Raw genomic sequence first — 17,602 nt, 5'->3', positions numbered from 1 at the left:
TTGTAAAACTTGATAGGAACCTCCAGTAATGTAATTTTCTCTTAGTTTCTCCTATCTTTCCTAAAAAAAATGTTGTTATTTAGTCGCTCAGTCATGTCTGAATCTGCGCAACCACATGAAGTTCAACATAACAGGCCCCCCTGTCCTTCACTATGTCCCAGTTTGTTCAAACTCAAATCCTTTGAGTCCATGATGCCATCCAACCATCTCATCTTCTGTCATCCCCTTCTCCTGCTGCCTTTTCCAGTAATTCAGCTCTTTGCATCAGGTGGCCAAATTATTGGAGCTTCAGCATCAGCCTTCCAATGGATATTCAGGGTTGATTTCCTTTAGGATTGATTGTTTTGATATCCTTTCAGTCCAAGGGACTCTCAAGAGTCTTCTCCAGCACCACAGTTTGAAAGCAGCAATTCTTTGGTGCTCAGCTTTCTTTATGGTCCAACTCTCACATCCATACATGACTACTGGAGAAACCATATAGCTTTGACTAGACAGACTTTTGTTGGCAAATTAATGTTTCAGCTTTTTAATATGCTGTCTAGGTTTATCATAGATTTTCTTCAAAGGAGCAAGTGTCTTTTTAATTCATGGCTGCAGTCACTGTCTGCAGCAATTTTGGAGCCTAAGAATATAGTTTGTCACTGTTTCCACTGTTTCCCCATCTATTTGCCATGAAGTGATAGGACCAGATGCCATGATCATCATCTTTTGAATATTAAGTTTTAAGCCAGCTTTTTTCACTCTCCTCTTTCACCTTCATCAAGAGGCTCTTTAGTTCCTCTTTGCTTTCTACCATAAGGGTGGTGTCATCTGCATATCTTAGGTTATTGATATGTCTCCCGCAATCTTGATTCCAGCTTGAGCTTCATCCAGCCCAATATTTCACATGATGTACTCTGCATATACGTTAAATAAGCAGAGTGATAATATACAGCCTTGATGTACTCCTTTCCAAATTTGAACCTTATTTGTATTTCTTGCTTTAGAAATAGAGATAATGTGTTTTATTGTACTTCCCAGATACTACATTTTTACAAATTGAGAGTTTATTATAACCCTGCATCATTTAATCATTCCATGTCTCTGTCTCACCTTTTGGTAATTCCCATTATACGGCAAACTTTTTCACAATCGTTATTGTTGCTCTGGTGGTATGTAACCTCAGTGTTACTGCTCTGACTTGCTGAAGTCTCCTCTGTTGATTAGTATTTTTTTTTTAGCAACACATTGTTTTTAGGTTAAAGTCTGTACATTGTTTTCTCAGACATAATGCTATTGCATACTTGGCAGTCTAGTGTAGTGTAAGCATAGCCTCTGTGTGCTCTAGGAAACCAGAACATCCATGTGACTCACTTTACTGCCGTCTTCACTTCATTCTGGTGTTCTGGAACTGCACCCACACTGAGGGGTGACTGTACCTCATTCCTTTCAGGAAAACAGGTGATTGTCTGTTCTGCAAGCTTTAATGTGGACATAAAGATGAGTCAATCTGTTGCAAAGACTGATGCTCCAGAGGGCGGGTGACCAACTTCAAGGAGTAGCTGGGGAAGTGAAAGATGCTGATGAAGGGCATAACCGACAGGGTAGTCACCATAAAGCCCTATCATTGCAAGTGCTTAAAGTATAATAATTACATTTTGTTGCACTAGTGAATACTTCTGCACAAAGATAGACAGATGTGTTTTTTTAATTCTATTTTTAATTGATGCTAATCCATAAAAATCTATTTTTGTTATAAAAAAACAATAAATGTGCAAAGTAGAAATAGGAAAATAAAAGAAAATCTCATAAAAGGAAGGTTACAAAATACCCACTACCAGAAAGTAACAGTTTCATAATGCTATAATATTATTTGGATAACACTAGAACCAGTTTAATACTTTTTATGCAAAACAGAGTATTTTATCAGCAGAATTTTTATTTATTCTTAAAATTCCCCATGTCATTTATTAATTTTCTAAAGCTCCATTCTTAATAGCTGCCTAAAATTTCATCAGAGAGACAGAGTAGAAAGTGAAAGTGAAGTCGCTCAGTTGTGTCCGACCCTCAGCGACCCCATGGACTGCAGCCTTCCAGGCTCCTCTGTCCATGGGATTCTCCAGGCAAGAGTACTGGAGTGGGGTGCCATTGCCTTCTCCGAGAAAGAGTAGAATTAATCTCTAATTTAGACATCTATTTATTTTCCAAATAGTCACTTTTATCAAAAATCTTGAAATGATTAGATGGATATGGGTTTGTTCACTGTAAATAAATCAGAGAAAGGGTTTGTTGGGAAACAATTGAAAGCTTTGTTTATCTGTTGTCTCTCCAAAGGGATTTACCCTACTTTGGCTCATTAAACACCATTCATGTGTCAGGCTTAGAATTCTATTTCACAAAGAAGTTCTCTCAATATTAAGTTTATTAAACATGATGAAGTCATAATGACAGCTAATATAATCTTTACTTTCTCTGTTGCCACAAAACAGAGGAGCAAGACAGACAAATTAGAAATGCTCTTTATCCTGAGACTCACCACTATCTCTACACTAGAGGGTTCTTCCTGTAGTTTTCAGGATTAGCTGGATGCTCGTGACCTGCTTTCTCTGCAGCCAACAGCACAGCTCTTCCCTCCAGTCTCTTCTCACTGCAGTCTTCATATCACCCGGATTCTTCCTGGTAACGTGAGCAAAGGGAGCGTGTGACAATCTGCACTTGCTCTAACAGTATTGTTGTCTGTGGTCAACATTTTCACTGTCTCTAGTTAGAGTATTCTTTAGCAATGAATGATGAAGAACCAAAGGCAGAGCCAAGAAACTCAGATCCCAACTCTTCTGTTTATAGTCAATTTATGGTTCTATATTCTTTGTTTCTCCCTCAACTCAAACTTCTTAGAATTTTCTCACAGAGTGAAAGCCAGAAACTGTTGTAACATCCCCACCTAAAAAGCACAAAACAGTTCATACCTAACTAGAGTTTTACTTAAATTCTATTTTTCACTTTCACTTTCATGGAACTTTTCTTTTATAAACCTGCATGGCTACAATTAGAACACTTGAGAAGAGATAAACTCCCTCAAAAACATGCCAAGAGATTTCATTCAGGTTTTCAGAGGAGAGATAACTAACACTGAGGTAGAAAGCATAGTCGGGGAGAAGAAATACTTTATGAGGGGTTTGCTTATGTGCAAAAGCAACAGTTTTGAGAGAGCAGCTATGGAGGTGACTATGACCCAGCCTTTGTTATTCCCCTGGTGAGAGAATGATTTACTGTTTCAAGACCTAAGAAATGATTTTGAGTTAATAGTTACCACATTGTCCAGTCACTGAGAAAATCACATGCACTATTTTACCAATGAGGGACCCACCTTCCAGGGTTGGACAGCCATCCTGTGTCATCATCTGGTGGCCAAAGACAGAGGTCTGACTCTCGGGTCTTTCCCCTTACAACTCTCCATATTGCTAAGTGGATCTATCTCTGTTATTTGTCATCATTTCCCAGCATCTTTCTTATCAGGCTTTTCTTCCACCCTCTCCTGTCCCCCATCTCCCGGTATACTCATCTATATCACTGATGACATCCTGCCTGTGAAAATGGGTGAAATTATCTTACAGTGGGTCAATTTCATCTTTATGTCTAGGACAGCTACTGTGAATATCTGCACATAAACCACTTGATGAACACATCTTCATGGAGCTTATGTAACTGGCTGACTCATCCAACATAATGTAATTTTACTTAACCTCCTAGAGCTTGATAAGTAATTCAAGTTTGGGGTTCCAGGAGAGGTCCTGGGGTTCAGGGATTGTTATCATACCAACTTGAATATGTGATTTAGTTTATAGTTTAACTTGGGTTACAGGAAGAGTGGGGGCAGAGGAAAAATATAGCAACCTTTTCTTATAAAATACATTAAAAATTCAAAATTATACCTATTTTTCTCTACATAAAGAGAATTTGGACTTGCTTTATATTTATTTGTTCTGAAATACCTAGAATCTTTGATCATATCAGTAAATTTAAAGGCTAAGTTGATAAATTTCTATTTCTGGCCTTTTCTGAGTCTGTGTCCCATCTCAGCTCTTGTAGCCTCTGACGTGAGCCTTGGCTTTTAAGTTTGATTAGGTCCCATTTGTTTTTGCTTTATTTCTTTTGCTTTGGGAGAGTTATCTAAGAAAATAGTTGCTGTGATTTATGGCAAAGAGTCTTTTTTTTGTTTTGTTTTGTTTTTAATTTTATTTTATTTTTAAACTTTACAATATTGTATTGGTTCTGCCATATATCGAAATGAATCCGCCACAGGCATACATGTGTTCCCCATCCTGAACTCTCCTCCCTCCTCCCTCCCCATACCATCCCTCTGGGTCGTCCCAGTGCACCAGCCCCAAGCATCCAGTATCATGCATCGAAGCTGGACTGGCGACTCGTTTCATATATGATATTATATATATTTCAATGCCATTCTCCCAAATCATCCCACCCTCTCCCTCTCCCACAGAGTCCAAAAGACTGTTATTTATCAGCCTAATGGCTGAGTAATTTTTAATTTTTAATAAAAGAATACCTTTGAATCAGTTCTAATGAGGTGGATGAAACTGGAGCCTATTATACAGAGTGAAGTAAGCCAGAAAGAAAAACACCAATACAGTATACTAACGCATATATATGGCAAAGAGTCTTTTGCCTGGGTTTTCCTTTATGAAGTCGCCCAGTCGTGTCCGACTCTTGCAACCCCATGGATTGTAGCCTACCAGGCTTCTCTGTCCATGGGATTTTCCAGGCAAGAATATTGGAGTGGGTTGCCATTTCCTTCTCCAAGTTTTATAGTACTCAGTCTTATATTAGGTCTTTAAACCATTTTGAGTTTATTTTTGTGTATGGTATAGGTGAGTGTTCTAATTTCATTCATTTTCAGGTGCCCAGTTTTCCCAGTACTATTTACCAAAGAAGCTGTATTTTTCTCCATTCTTGTCTACTTTTTCATAGGTTAATTGACCATAGATATATGGAGATCAGTGTTTGAAAACTGCAGTTTTTCTTATTCAACATCGGGAAGAATAGTTTTGTTCTATTATCCTATGCTTAAGTAAAACTGTACATTTGAGGCATCTAAATTGGTATGCCAAGTTACAGAACACTTAAATTATTATGTGGATGAGACAGATTCCGTTATTCTTGGACTTGTTTGAGAAAGCTGCCCTTAGCAATGATTCATAGTAGTAAACAAATGATTAACAGGAAAATTGCCTTTCTAAGGCTTAATAAGTGTTTCTAATTAAATACAAAGGATGAAATCAATTGAAATACCTAATGTGGAAAAACAACCTATATCTTGTTTAGAGTTCTAGAATATTCTCTTCTTTTTGAAAAATTTAATTTTATTTATTTATTTATTTTAGGCTGTGCTGGGTCTTCCTTGCTGCACAAGCATTTCTCTAGTTGCAGTGAGTGGAGCTACTCTTTGAGCAGTGTGAAGACCTCTTATTGTGGTGGCTCCTCTTGCTGCAGAGCACAGGCTCTAGGCATGTGGGTTTCAGTAGTTGTGACATATGGGCTCAGGAGTTGTGGCTCGTGGACTCTAGAGCACATGCTGTATAGTTGTGGCCCACAGACTTAGTTTCTCTGCTCCATGAGGGATCTTCCCATACAGGGGATGGGACACATGACTCCTGCATTGCCATGCAGATTCTTTTACCACTAAGCCACCAGGAAGCCCATGCAGCATATTCTCATAAGATGCATTTACTCTAAACATGACCTAAGTGAAGACTTGAGTGCTGATTATCATCAGAACTGTTTTTATAATTATATCATTTGGGCCATTTATTTCAGACACTTTTTTCTCTCCAGAACCATTAACCAAAGACACTAATAAGCAGAAAGGCAGAGTTAAGAGCCCCTTCCTCTCCCTTTCAATTTCCATTTAGCAGACTTATTAATGAGCAATAAAAGGGGTGAAAGGCAGGCAGTTTAATAGAGAAAGAGAAACAAAATAAGAAAGATATTAATAATTTGTGAAAAGAGATTCAGATCCTACAGATTCAGATCCTAGGCAGTTAGACTGAGCTGCCCCGTGTGCTCTGAAAGCTGAGATCCCTGGAAATCAGAGCTCAATTTCTTACTTGCTTCTTTAGTCTTACCAAAGACAAAACTGGATTTCTAGAGATTTTTTCTGTGCAGAGCAATTCTGTAAAAGCTGCTTCTATACCAGCTCTTTTTGCCAGCCTTCCACTCTCAGAACAAACCACAACCACAGCCAACTTCTAGAAGCATCTCAGCCTCTCAGACAAGGGATTCTATTCCTCTCAGCAGCTGACATAATCCAGAGCCCTAAAGAAATTCTGAAAGTGTTTTCGTTTTTCCCTAAATACTGCTCAGATTCTCAAATCAACTTGACAATTAATTTGTGGCCAGGGGTCTGCCCTCTGGTTTGTATGACGTCACCCTACTTTTTAGATAAATGCAGCTTCATTTTCTGCAATCAAGATATTTCCCAACTCTGTGTATCTGTATAAATTGCCTCAAAGCTCACAGCCTGAGAGCTAAAAGCACTAACTAATGATAACAACCCCAAATACCCCGGGCAGAATATAAGATGATACAGAGTGCCAGTAATCCTAGTGTAAAACTCATTTTCCTCCTTTCCAATAATATTGTAATATTAAAAGTCAGGTGAGGCCTTTGCCCAGTAAAACAGTAATCAGACCATTTAAACACCAGGCAGTCCTACCACCCACACAGAGTCTGTCTATTCTCCCTGTCCTGCCCCTTTTTGAAATATTGTCTGGGCTATAATATGGTACTGAGAGATATTGTGTGCTAATGGATTTCTTTCTGCTGTTAACAGGTTTTGGATTCAGGAATATATAGAGAAGCTGGAGAGCCACATAATTTGATGCAGAATGAAAACAGCCTGTTTTACAAGATGGTGCAACAACTGGGTCAAGCTGAGGTCACTGCCCTCACTGAAAGGGCGAAATAGGTGAGCTCGCTGCGGGGAGTTGTAATTAAAGTTTGTCTCCAAGTTTCAGTCTTCACAATCTCCACTGGTGGTCTGATAACAAGCACTCTGTCCCCTTATAAGTCTCCACAGAGGAAGTCTCATGGCTGGGTCTTAACACATTGCAGGTTGAAGGCAGGTCTGCCAAGATTCTGCAGCAGATTTGGGGGTGGGGTGGATGTGTGTGCTCCTCTGTGTGTGCACAAACGCACCTGAGAGAGAGATGTCAGATTGGACTTTCCACAGTTTGGACTCTGGGGTCAAATTCTCATAAAGCACAGAAAAGTCATTTTGCAAACCCTTCACATTCATTCTGATTGGTGCTCAGCACATGTGTACTAAAAGTGCTATCAAGGAATATCCAGGAAATTCGAGAGTTTAAGGGAAAACAGTTTAGAATATTTTGGCTCTAGGAAGATCTACCAGGGAAAGGTATAGCTCTCTTCTGTTTTCTAATCTGTAAGGAAAACATCTACCTGATATTATCACTTTATCCCTAATTACTTGTTGTTTAGAATTAGGTCCAGTTTTCCCCTCTATGCTTCCTGTACCTTCTAGAAGGTGAAATTGCCATCAGGACAAATCAAGAACTCACAATACCTTAACTCTATAGTCAGAATGGTGCTTGAAGGTTTACAAAGCACTTTCTCTGAGATGGGGTGTATAATGCACTGTACGTGGTGTCAGGAAGGTTCTCAATGGGTAACATTCAGGTCACGTGACACCTTCCTAAAAAAAGGTGAGATGGTAACTGAAGTCTAGTTTAAGAGACTTAGCCATTGTCATACAGCTGCCTGTAATTCTTTCTGGAACAAGGCGGGAGTGGGTTGATGAGAAGATAGAGGGAGGAAAGAAAGGTTTGGTGTTCTTACCCCTTGACATTTGTGGTTCATGGTGGGATGAGGCTTCCAGCTGCATGCTATGAGGCTTACCCATCAAAAATTTATTTCTGGGTATTAAATTAACTGTGTATTTTCCCTTCTTCATGCTTTTCTGCATTTCCCAGATTTTCACTTGTGAGTAGAATAATTACTAGTGTAGTATTTAAAATACATCTTAAAGAAAACATGTCCCAGTATCTTAAGTACTTCTATATGAAAGATTTATCTAAAATGTGGTCTAAGTTCCCTCTGTTACTGTCTCTTCTCAATCCTCCTTAGAAATAGAGGAAATGCAGAGCAAGACCTGCCACTGCTCATAGGATAGGAAATTGCCTGGGTCACAGAGCGGGCTGAAGAGCTGATGGAGTTGGAGTTCATACCTAGGTTTAAAAACAAGGAAATCTGTGTTCTGAACTTTTCATATAAGTACTATATTGTGTGCAAATCTTGAGAAGTTGAACAAAGAACTCTGTAATTTTAATGCCTGAAATTCACAGAGTGCTTTCATCTACTAGAATGTCTCCCAGTCAGACCTTCCCTCCTAAGACCTAGAGATTCCTAGAGACCTAGAGATTCCTAGAGACCTAGAGATTCCTAGAGACCCAGGAATCTCCAAAACCCTTTTGCTCTTTTGACCTCAGGTATTTCATATCAAAAAGAGATGTACCCACCTATGTGCCACAGTCTTCATTTAAAGCCTATGCTATCATTATATTTTATCTAGACATTGAGTAATGAGAAATAGATCACAGAATTTTAGATCAGTCCAGATCATATAAGGTAATAGGATTCAACACCTTCATTTTACAGGTGAGGAAACTAAGGCCCTTAGAAGGAACGTGGCCCTATGTATGAAACTGATGTTTAGCTAATTTGCAGCAGACTCAGAATTAGAAATCGATTCTTTCAGTGAATGTCTTAAATCAAGTGTAACATACACATGGAAGCAGACTTAGGTCATGGAATTAGAAATCTTGTGATTCCTGGCCTAATAACCCTGCACCTACTCTAACAATACTAATGATAAGTTACATTTGTGTAGTTCTTTATAATTCATTTTATATTGTTCTCGCATGTGTGATTTCACTTAATTGCATGATGGTCCATTTTTATCCCATGTCATGGATGAGGAAAGTGGGTCCAGGCTCACCTAAGGTCACAGAGCTGGTCCAGGGGGCACAGAGGGGCAATTGCTGGGGGAGGCTGAGTGCTGCCCTAAATACTGTGTTCTGTGTTGAGTCTGAGAACACTGCTCCTTTCACGTGGTTGCCACGGTGGGGCGATCACCCAAGTTCACAGAGTGGCAGAACCTCAGTCTTGGATTCTAGTCCTGCCTCTGGGTCAGGTCACCTCTAAGGAAAGAAATACATTTCTTGATTCTCATCCCAGTTGAATATCTTCTTGGCATTATTTATGCATGCTCTGCATCTTCTTAGGTGAGCTGTCAGATTATCAGTTTTTTGAATGTGCAAGCATCAGATGTCAATGCATTGTTGAGAGCTGTAACACTGGGAACATTAGCCTAAGTCAACAAGGTTTTCACTCTAATAGAGCAGAATTCATTCATCTTAAAAGGAAATCCAACATCTGGGGAAAGGTGCTTCCAAGTCCCATTTTTTTAAACACACAGTTCAGGTGAGCTGATCACTGTCTGATTAACCCCTTAGATGGTCCATGAAATAGCAGAGAAAGTACCTTTTAGATACATAAAGCTGAAGGGTACATTAGTTTGCTAGGACTGCCAAGCAAAGTACCACAGAGTAGGTGACTCAACAGAAACTTATTTCCTCACATCCCTGGAGGCTGCAAGTCTCAGGTCAAGGTGTCGGCAGGGTTGGTTTCCTCTGAGGATGCTCTCCTTGGCTTGGAGATGCTGTCTTCTCTCTTTGTCCTCACATGGTCTTCCCTCTCTGTGTGTCTGTGCCTGATCTATTCTTATAAGAACCCCAGTATATTAGATTAGGACCCACCTGTATGACTTCATGTTAACTTTATTGCCTTTTTAAAGACCCTGTTTCCAAATAGTCATATTCTGAGGTACTGGGGGATTTAGGACTTCAACATGTAAAATTGCACAGGACAGTTCAGCCCGTAATAGAGGATAAATGCCTTCCATTCATTCTGTTCTGTGATGAAGCAGACCTGGTTGAGGTTTTCTGAAGTTTCTTTCCTCCCAGTGTGTAACAGAGCTGTCATGTTGTCTGTTCATGAAATCACGTAATACAACCAGAAGTTATAAAATCCTAATATGCTAGCTCTAGGAGCCTGGACCAGTTTGAATAGGTGGAGGAGGCACTTAGCATCCATGTGGTCTTGTGTCCCCAAGGTCCCTGAGCCTCAGGTCCTCACCTGGATATAGACCAAGGATTACAGCCCTGCTGGACTCAAAGTTATTACGAGGATCAGATGAGAGAGCAGATGCTTAAGCGCTTTGAGCATATAGTGTTTTACGGTGTAAAAGGATCATTTTTAAAAAGACTGTAGACAGAAGCCTTGTCTCCCAATAATAAAACAAATATACTCATAGTTCTTCTAGATAGCTTTCAGTTCAGTTCAGTAACTCAGTCATGTCCAGTTTTTTGTGACCCCAATGACTGCAACACGCCAGGCCTTCCTGTCCATTACCAACTCCCAGAATCCACCCAAACCCATGTCTGTTGAGTCAGTGATGCCATCCAACCATCTCATCCTTTGTCGTCCCCTTCTCCTCCTACCCTCAATCTTTCCCAGCATCTAGGTCTTTTCAAATGAGTCAGCTCTTCGCATCAGGTGGCCAAAGTATTGGAGTTTCAGCTTCAGCATCAGTCCTTCCAATGACCACCCAGGACTGATCTCCTTTAGGATGGACTGGTTGAATCGCCTTGCAGTCCAAGGAACCCTCAAGACTCTTTTCCAACACCACAGTTCAAAAGCATCAATTCTTTGGCTCTCAGCTTTCTTTATAGTCCAACTCTCACATACATACATGACCACAGGAAAAAACCATAGCCTTGACTAGATGGACCTTTGTTGACAAAGTAATGTCCCTTTTTTTAAAGGGACACGCTATCTAGGTTGGTCATAACTTTCCTTCCAAGGAGTAAGTATCTTTTAATTTCATGGCTGCAGTCACCATCTGCAGTGATTTCGGAGCCCAGAAAAATAAAGTCAGCCACTGTTTCCAATGTTTTTCCATCTATTTGCCATGAAGTGATGGGACCAGATGCCATGATCTTAGTTTTATGAATGTTGAGCTTTAAGCCAACTTTTTCACTCTCCACTTTCACTTTCATCAAGAGGCTCTTTAGTTGTTCTTCACTTTCTGCCATAAGGGTGGTGTCATCTGCATATCTGAAGTTATTGATATTTCTCCCGGCAATCTTGATTCCAGCTTGTGCTTCCTCCAGCCCAGCGTTTCTCATGATGTACTCTGCATATAAGTTAAATAAGCAGGGTGACAATATACAGCCTTGAGGTACTTCTTTTCGTATTTGGAACCAGTCTGTTGTTCCATGTCCAGTTCTAACTGTTGCTTCCTGACCTGCATATAGGTTTCTCAAGAGGCAGGTCAGGTGCTCTGGTATTCCTATTTCTTTCAGAATTTTCCACAGTTTATTGTGATCCACACAGTGAAAGGCTTTGGCATAGCAATAAAGCAGAAATGGATGTTTTTCTGGAACTCTCTTGCTTTTTCAGTGATCCAGCGGATGTTGGCAATCTGATCTCTGGTTCCTCTGCCTTTCCTAAAACCATCTTGATCATCTGGAAGTTCATGGGTCATGTATTGCTGAAGCGTGGCTTGGAGAGTTTTGAACATTACTAGCGTGTGAGATGAGTGCAATTGTGCAGTAGTTTGAGCATTCTTTGGCATTGCCTTTCTTTGGGATTGGAATGAAAACTGACCTTTTCCAGTCCTGTGGCCACTGCTGAGTTTTCCCAATTTGCTGGTATATTGAGTGCAGCACTTTCACAGCATCATCTTTCAGGATTTGAAACAGCTCAACTGGAATTCCATCACTCCACTAGCTTTGTTCATAGTGATGCTTTCTAAGGCCCACTTGACTACACATTTCAGGATGTCTGGCTCTAGGTGAGTGATCACACCATAGTGATTATCTGGGTCATGAAGATCTTTTATGTACAGTTCTTCTGTGTATTCTTGCCACCTCTTCTTAATATCTTCTGCTTCTGTTAGGTCCATACCATTTCTGTCCTTTATCGAGTCCATCTCTGCATGAAATATTCCCTCGGTATCTCTGATTTTCTTGAAGAGATCTCTAGTCTTTCCTAGCTTTAGATAGCTTTAGAGACTCTAAATCAGGGATCCCCAACCACTGAAGTTCCTTTCAGTATTCAGTTCAGGTATTTCAGACCATGAAGCAAAGCCCTTTTCAGTTAAAAGTTGCTAAAAATAATATTTTTTCTTTATAAAAATTATATTGAGAAGGGTTATGAAGGAAGGAACCAGGTAATTCTAGAAAGAATATCAAGCAGTAGAAAATGAAATTTATTTTTTTTTCCTTTTGCTTTTCACCAAAAAAGTACATAAGGATATAATCACAAAATATGGCTAGCTTAATAAAATGGAGGAGGGTGATGGTATGCAATTAACCCCCTCTCCCAACCCCCACCAGAAGTTTTATTTTTAAATGCTTCCATTACAATGGTAGTAGCTTCAGATTTCAGCCAGTGAGGCTCAAGCATTTTTGGAGGGCTTATTTTTCTCCTTAAATGACATTTAAATATATAGCATTTTGTATGCAGAGCTGTTTGAGGGTAGCAGTTTATGTTAGCAACAAGAGAGTAAGAAAGTGCACTTACTATGAAGGTGGGCATCCTAGTGCTTTTCTGTCTCATGTGTGAAGTTCATTCTCTCTTATGATAACTTTGTTTACAGCACCCACAGATGCACTTGTAGTCAGATTTTATAAAAGACATCTGAATCATATGTCTAAGCAACCCAGTTTGTGACACGAGTCAGCCTCTGATAGACGATATATTTTCCATTGTAAAGACTCAAATGAAACTTTTCACATTCTTCTTTGAGGATAAAGAGTTACATTTGAAATCGTATTTTGCCCAAACACATTCAGAGATAAGGCTTCACAAAGCCTGACATTATTTTGTTATGTGCATCTGTTAAGGAACTGAGATACAATACAGCTACTGAAAATTGATGATTGTGGACCTTGACAGCACTTCACTTCTTCTGTGTTCTGATTATACACTGAGAAAACCTGTATCTCTTCCAGTTCAGCTAGAATTTGGTAGAATTCAAGAACTCCAAGGCCTGGCAGAGATCTGTCCTATTATTGGGTATCATCCTTCATTTTAGAGAAGTCACTTGGTTGATTCCTGGCTAAAGGTTTTGATTCCCTTTCATTCTTGGGAAGTATCCACAGATCACATTTCTATAGGCCCTATAATTGCTTTGCTAAACAAATTAAACACCAGGATATTTCATACATATATGCCAGTGTTTCAGTTCTTGTTAGTCAGAGTTTTTAAAATATAAAGATTACAACCTGATATTAACATCTGAATCTGTTGTGCTCCTTTTATGTGTGAAAATGAGAAGCCCTGTTGAGGTGCAAGATTTCTTATCCTCTTTGTTACCCTGTTTTTAATTTATTCCAGGGAGTAAAATGGTTTTGCTTATCAATTTATTGTAGTGATAAAGCATATCTGTGAATCAGAATGATCAAAAATCTAGGAGATCTACAGGTTGTTTGGCATTTAACCCAGCCCCACTGAAGGTTTTAGTGGAGCTATTTCCTCCGTAGAATAAATACAGCCCTGGTTTTTTAAAACTGTGCCTCCAATAGTGATATGGTTGCTTCACATGAAGAAGGAAACCTAGAAATGTGTTGCCTCAGGAGGAGGACTTTGAAACTTTTAAACATGTTGATTTTGTCTTTTTCTCCCTCAGGTGTACTTCAAAAGGAGATAGCCAGATGTTACTCACAGTAACCTTGTGGTTATGAATATTTCCAGCGGACAGCCCTCAGCCTTAACAATTTTTGAGTCAACACTGATTCTCCCATGAGTTCATGTCTACTCCAAAGGCTTTTTTCCAGTAGCTTTTCGACTGCATAAACTATATTCTATGTTTCTTATACCGGCAACAAATATTTACACATTACAAGATGTTAGTTCTCCAACTTCACTCAAGATTTCAAACTCTTGGAAAAGGATTTATTATATTTATTTATATGTTATAATGTTTTCTTTATTATGCAAATGAAAGGCACAGGCCACCTATAAAAGCTGTGTCCCAGATTTTGTGTCCTGAGAGACTCCAGAGCCAAAATCAATTTCTAAGATTTGAGACAAAGTTGTCACAGATGGTTTTTTACTGTTCCCAGAATTACATATTACTTTCTGATTTTATCAGGGATTCTGTTTACTTGAAGACTGTGTGAAGTTGCTGTTTTGTGTCACCACTTCCTTTAACATGACTAGGATCCATTTTTCCACCAAAAGACCTCTGGTTAAAATACTACAGAGAAACCTGATAGGAAAAACATACAATATACTATAGTTTAACAACAACAAAAAAGAAAGGATATATGGTTAAATACAGAAGGATAATATCATATGTTCTAAGAGAGAAGGAAAAGAAAATATGCTTTCTCAAAATAGGAGCCCTTCTAGGGGATTTGCTAATGAAGGACTGACATGTGCTAGACTGTCTTCTAGATAGAGGATTTTATTTTTTTTACATTAAAAATTGTGGTAAAGTATATATAACATAAAATTTGCCATATAACCATTTTTAATCACACAATCCAGTAGCATTAATCACATTCACAGTGTTGTGCAACCATCATTGTCTGGGTCGGTTCAGTTCAGTTCAGTCTCTCAGTCGTGTCCGACTCTTTGCGACCCCATGAACCACAGCAAGCCAGGCCTCCTTATGCATCACGAGCTCCCAGAGTCTACCCAAACCCATGTCCATCGAGTCAATGATGCCATCCAACCATCTCATCCTCTGTCATCCCCTTTTCCTCCTGCCCTCAATCTTTCCCAGCCTCAGGGTCTTTTCAAATGAGTCAGCTCTTCACATCAGGTGGCCAAAGTATTGGAGTTTTAGCTTCAGCATCAGTCCTTCCAATGAATACCCAGGACTGATCTCCTTTAGGATGGACTGGTTGGATCTCCTTGCAGTTCAAGGGACTCTCAAGAGTCTTCTCCAACACCACAGTTTGAAAGCATCAATTCTTCGGCGCTCAGCTTTCTTTATAGTTTATCTCTCACATCCATACATGACCAATGGAAAAACCATAGCCTCAACTAGATGGACCTTTGTTGGCAAAGTAATATCTCTGCTTTTAATATGCTGTTTAGTAACTTTTGGTAATTATTTGCTTCCTATTCAGTGTGTTATTTCTGCAGTCATTGTGATAAGTTTCATTTTTCTAGGAGTAGCTCTGTTTCCCCTGAGTTTCTGAGCTTGATTGGCATAAATTTATTCACAACATCTTATATGTTTAGTCTTTGCAGCATCTCCAACTGTGTTCTTTTGGCTTTTTAATTTTCTTTGAGCCTTCTTTTTTTATGAATAATCTTGCATAAATTTTTCCTGTTTTCAAAGAATCAACTTTTTGTTTGATTGCTGCTCTTTCTTTTTTCCCTAGTTCATTGTATCATTCTTTCTTTCCTTCAACTTTTCCTTTACTTTGAGTTTTTTTTTTATAAATTCTTAAATTGGAAATAGGTTAATAATGTCATTATTTTTGTAATATAAGTATATAAAGCCAGCTCCCCCCACCACCAAGATCCACTTTAGCTGCAACCTGCAAGTTTTGATACTCACCACTAATCAATAGGGTATTATATATTTTCTAATTCCTAATTTAATTCACTAACTATATGTTTTACCCATGAGTTATTCATTAGTATAATGGTTTTCAAATGCTAATTGGTTTTTTCTATTAGATGGACCCATGCAGAACTGCTAACATTCAGCCTTTTATAAGCCATACAGTGGCAGTTTCATGTGGTTCAACCTAATAGTTTACTTTTGTTATTAATAACATAATGTCATTTTTGTCAGACAACATTAGATTGTGGATTTTAAATCAAAGGTAACCACATTCACACAAGAAGTCCTTGTTACCCCTGTTTTGTATTTTAGTTGGGGGGTTTAAAATGTTATAAGTATGTGTGTAATCAGTAATTTTCAAATAAAAGCCCTCCCCGAGTACTGGAATGTTTTCTGACATGTGTTGCTGGCTGGTTCTCTGGGATGCAGACTGGGATGCAGTTTAGTGCTGGCATGAGTATCAGGGGATGCCCTTGGGATCAACACTTGTGGCATCAGGAGGGAATAAACAGGATAGGGCAGAGGGAAAGATCAAGATGCATCACTGGCCAGATGACCTTAACTGACCCCATGGAGAGCTGGAGTGAAGATGGCCCTTCAGGGTTATCCTGACATGTCCAGTGGCCAGATATTTATACCTCCACCCGGATGGGACATTGCAGAGAAGCTGCCCCCAGAAGACCTAGTGGCTGAGGACTGCCCACCTACAGCACTTCCAGCAACTGGAGAACGAGTCCTTGAAGGGAGGTCTGGGCAGCCCATCTCCATGTTATGCAACAGCATGTATCACAGTTCCAGACAAGAGTGATTAGGCTGTGCTGTGGGGGAAACTCTTGGTGACCGACATGTAAGTCAAAACGATGATTTAGTGATTCTTCTCAGTGCCCTTTGGTCTAAAAAAAGTAGAGAAGAAGGTCCATGTAGAGGAGACAGCCTCATCTCTAGGCTCAACCCAGTTGTCACCCCTGCTAGGAAGTCACCTTAAGATTAATCCTTGTCCTAGGTAACTTGGATTTCTGCAATACCCTGACCACCTCTCATTTGTTAAACTGAACCATCTTTGGTTAGTGTCTTGCTGTCACCATCTTGAGATACTTCATTTTTAAACAAGGGTCCCTATTCTTTCCGTTTTGCACTGAGTCCTATAAATTATGTAACCTGCCCTAACTATGAGTATTCATAAGCATTCTGTTTTCTTATAAAACTAAGTGAGAAAAAGACTTTAAACTGTGCCCTATTCACTTTTAATTCCATCTCCCAGCACAGTATGTGTCACATAGCAGGTGCTCCATAAATGTTTGCTGAATGCATGAATGAATGAATGGTATTGAGAACAAACCTTCCTTCTCAGCTTCATAATTTTGAAGTTTAAAGAGGTAGCTTGGGATAACAGAAAGCCCTGGTTTTGGAGTCAGTCAGTCACAGATCTGCATGCCAGTTCTTTCTCTACTACTCACTGGCAGTGTGAGCACCTGAAGAATGTACTGTCCAGAGTGGGACACTTGAGAGTGAAAGGAAAGCAATAACCAGCCAAGGTGCCAGGAAAATAAACTGGCACCATCCTTGACAAAATGGACTCTGGTCACCCCATAGCCATGTAGCCATAGTTTGGATAAGTGTCTCAACCTCTGAATCTCAGCTTCATCTGGAAAATGAATATAGTTTCTGTACTTCCGTTCTTTGATTGGGACGATGGATGGACCAAGAGCATCCAAAGGCACAAGGTGGAATCAAAGACCTTGGTGATTCCTAATTACCAGGAGAGGAGAGCAAGATGGATGTGGATGAAGGTAGGTTTGTAGATTGTAGATGTATTTGAGGAGGTCCTCATTTAATGGCCTAAACCAAACTGTTTGTCCTTCACAGATAAAAATGGAATATGCACACGAGGAGCACATGCTCTGGAATCAGGCTTTCAGGGACAATTACTGGTTCCTC

At 39.5% G+C, this 17,602-nt stretch overlaps 1 protein-coding gene across 4 annotated transcripts in view; it reads left to right on the top strand.

Moving 5' to 3' along the window:
• The window catches only part of LOC139186122 (ATP-binding cassette sub-family C member 4-like), a 162,523-nt gene extending 146,472 nt beyond the window's left edge, over window positions 1-16,051 (top strand). For all 4 annotated transcript variants that reach the window (XM_070799914.1, XM_070799913.1, XM_070799916.1 and 1 more), the window contains 2 exons: window positions 6,827-6,961; window positions 13,769-16,051. In XM_070799914.1, the coding sequence (XP_070656015.1) occupies window positions 6,827-6,961 (135 nt within the window). In that variant the 3' untranslated portion in view covers window positions 13,769-16,051. The remainder of the gene's footprint in view (window positions 1-6,826; window positions 6,962-13,768) is intronic.
• Window positions 16,052-17,602: the final 1,551 nt, after the last annotated feature.

The sequence above is a fragment of the Bos indicus genome, chromosome 12, assembly GCF_029378745.1.
Source record: "Bos indicus isolate NIAB-ARS_2022 breed Sahiwal x Tharparkar chromosome 12, NIAB-ARS_B.indTharparkar_mat_pri_1.0, whole genome shotgun sequence".
Classification (NCBI taxonomy): domain Eukaryota; kingdom Metazoa; phylum Chordata; class Mammalia; order Artiodactyla; family Bovidae; genus Bos; species Bos indicus.
This window is presented reverse-complemented; position numbering and strand designations above follow the sequence as displayed.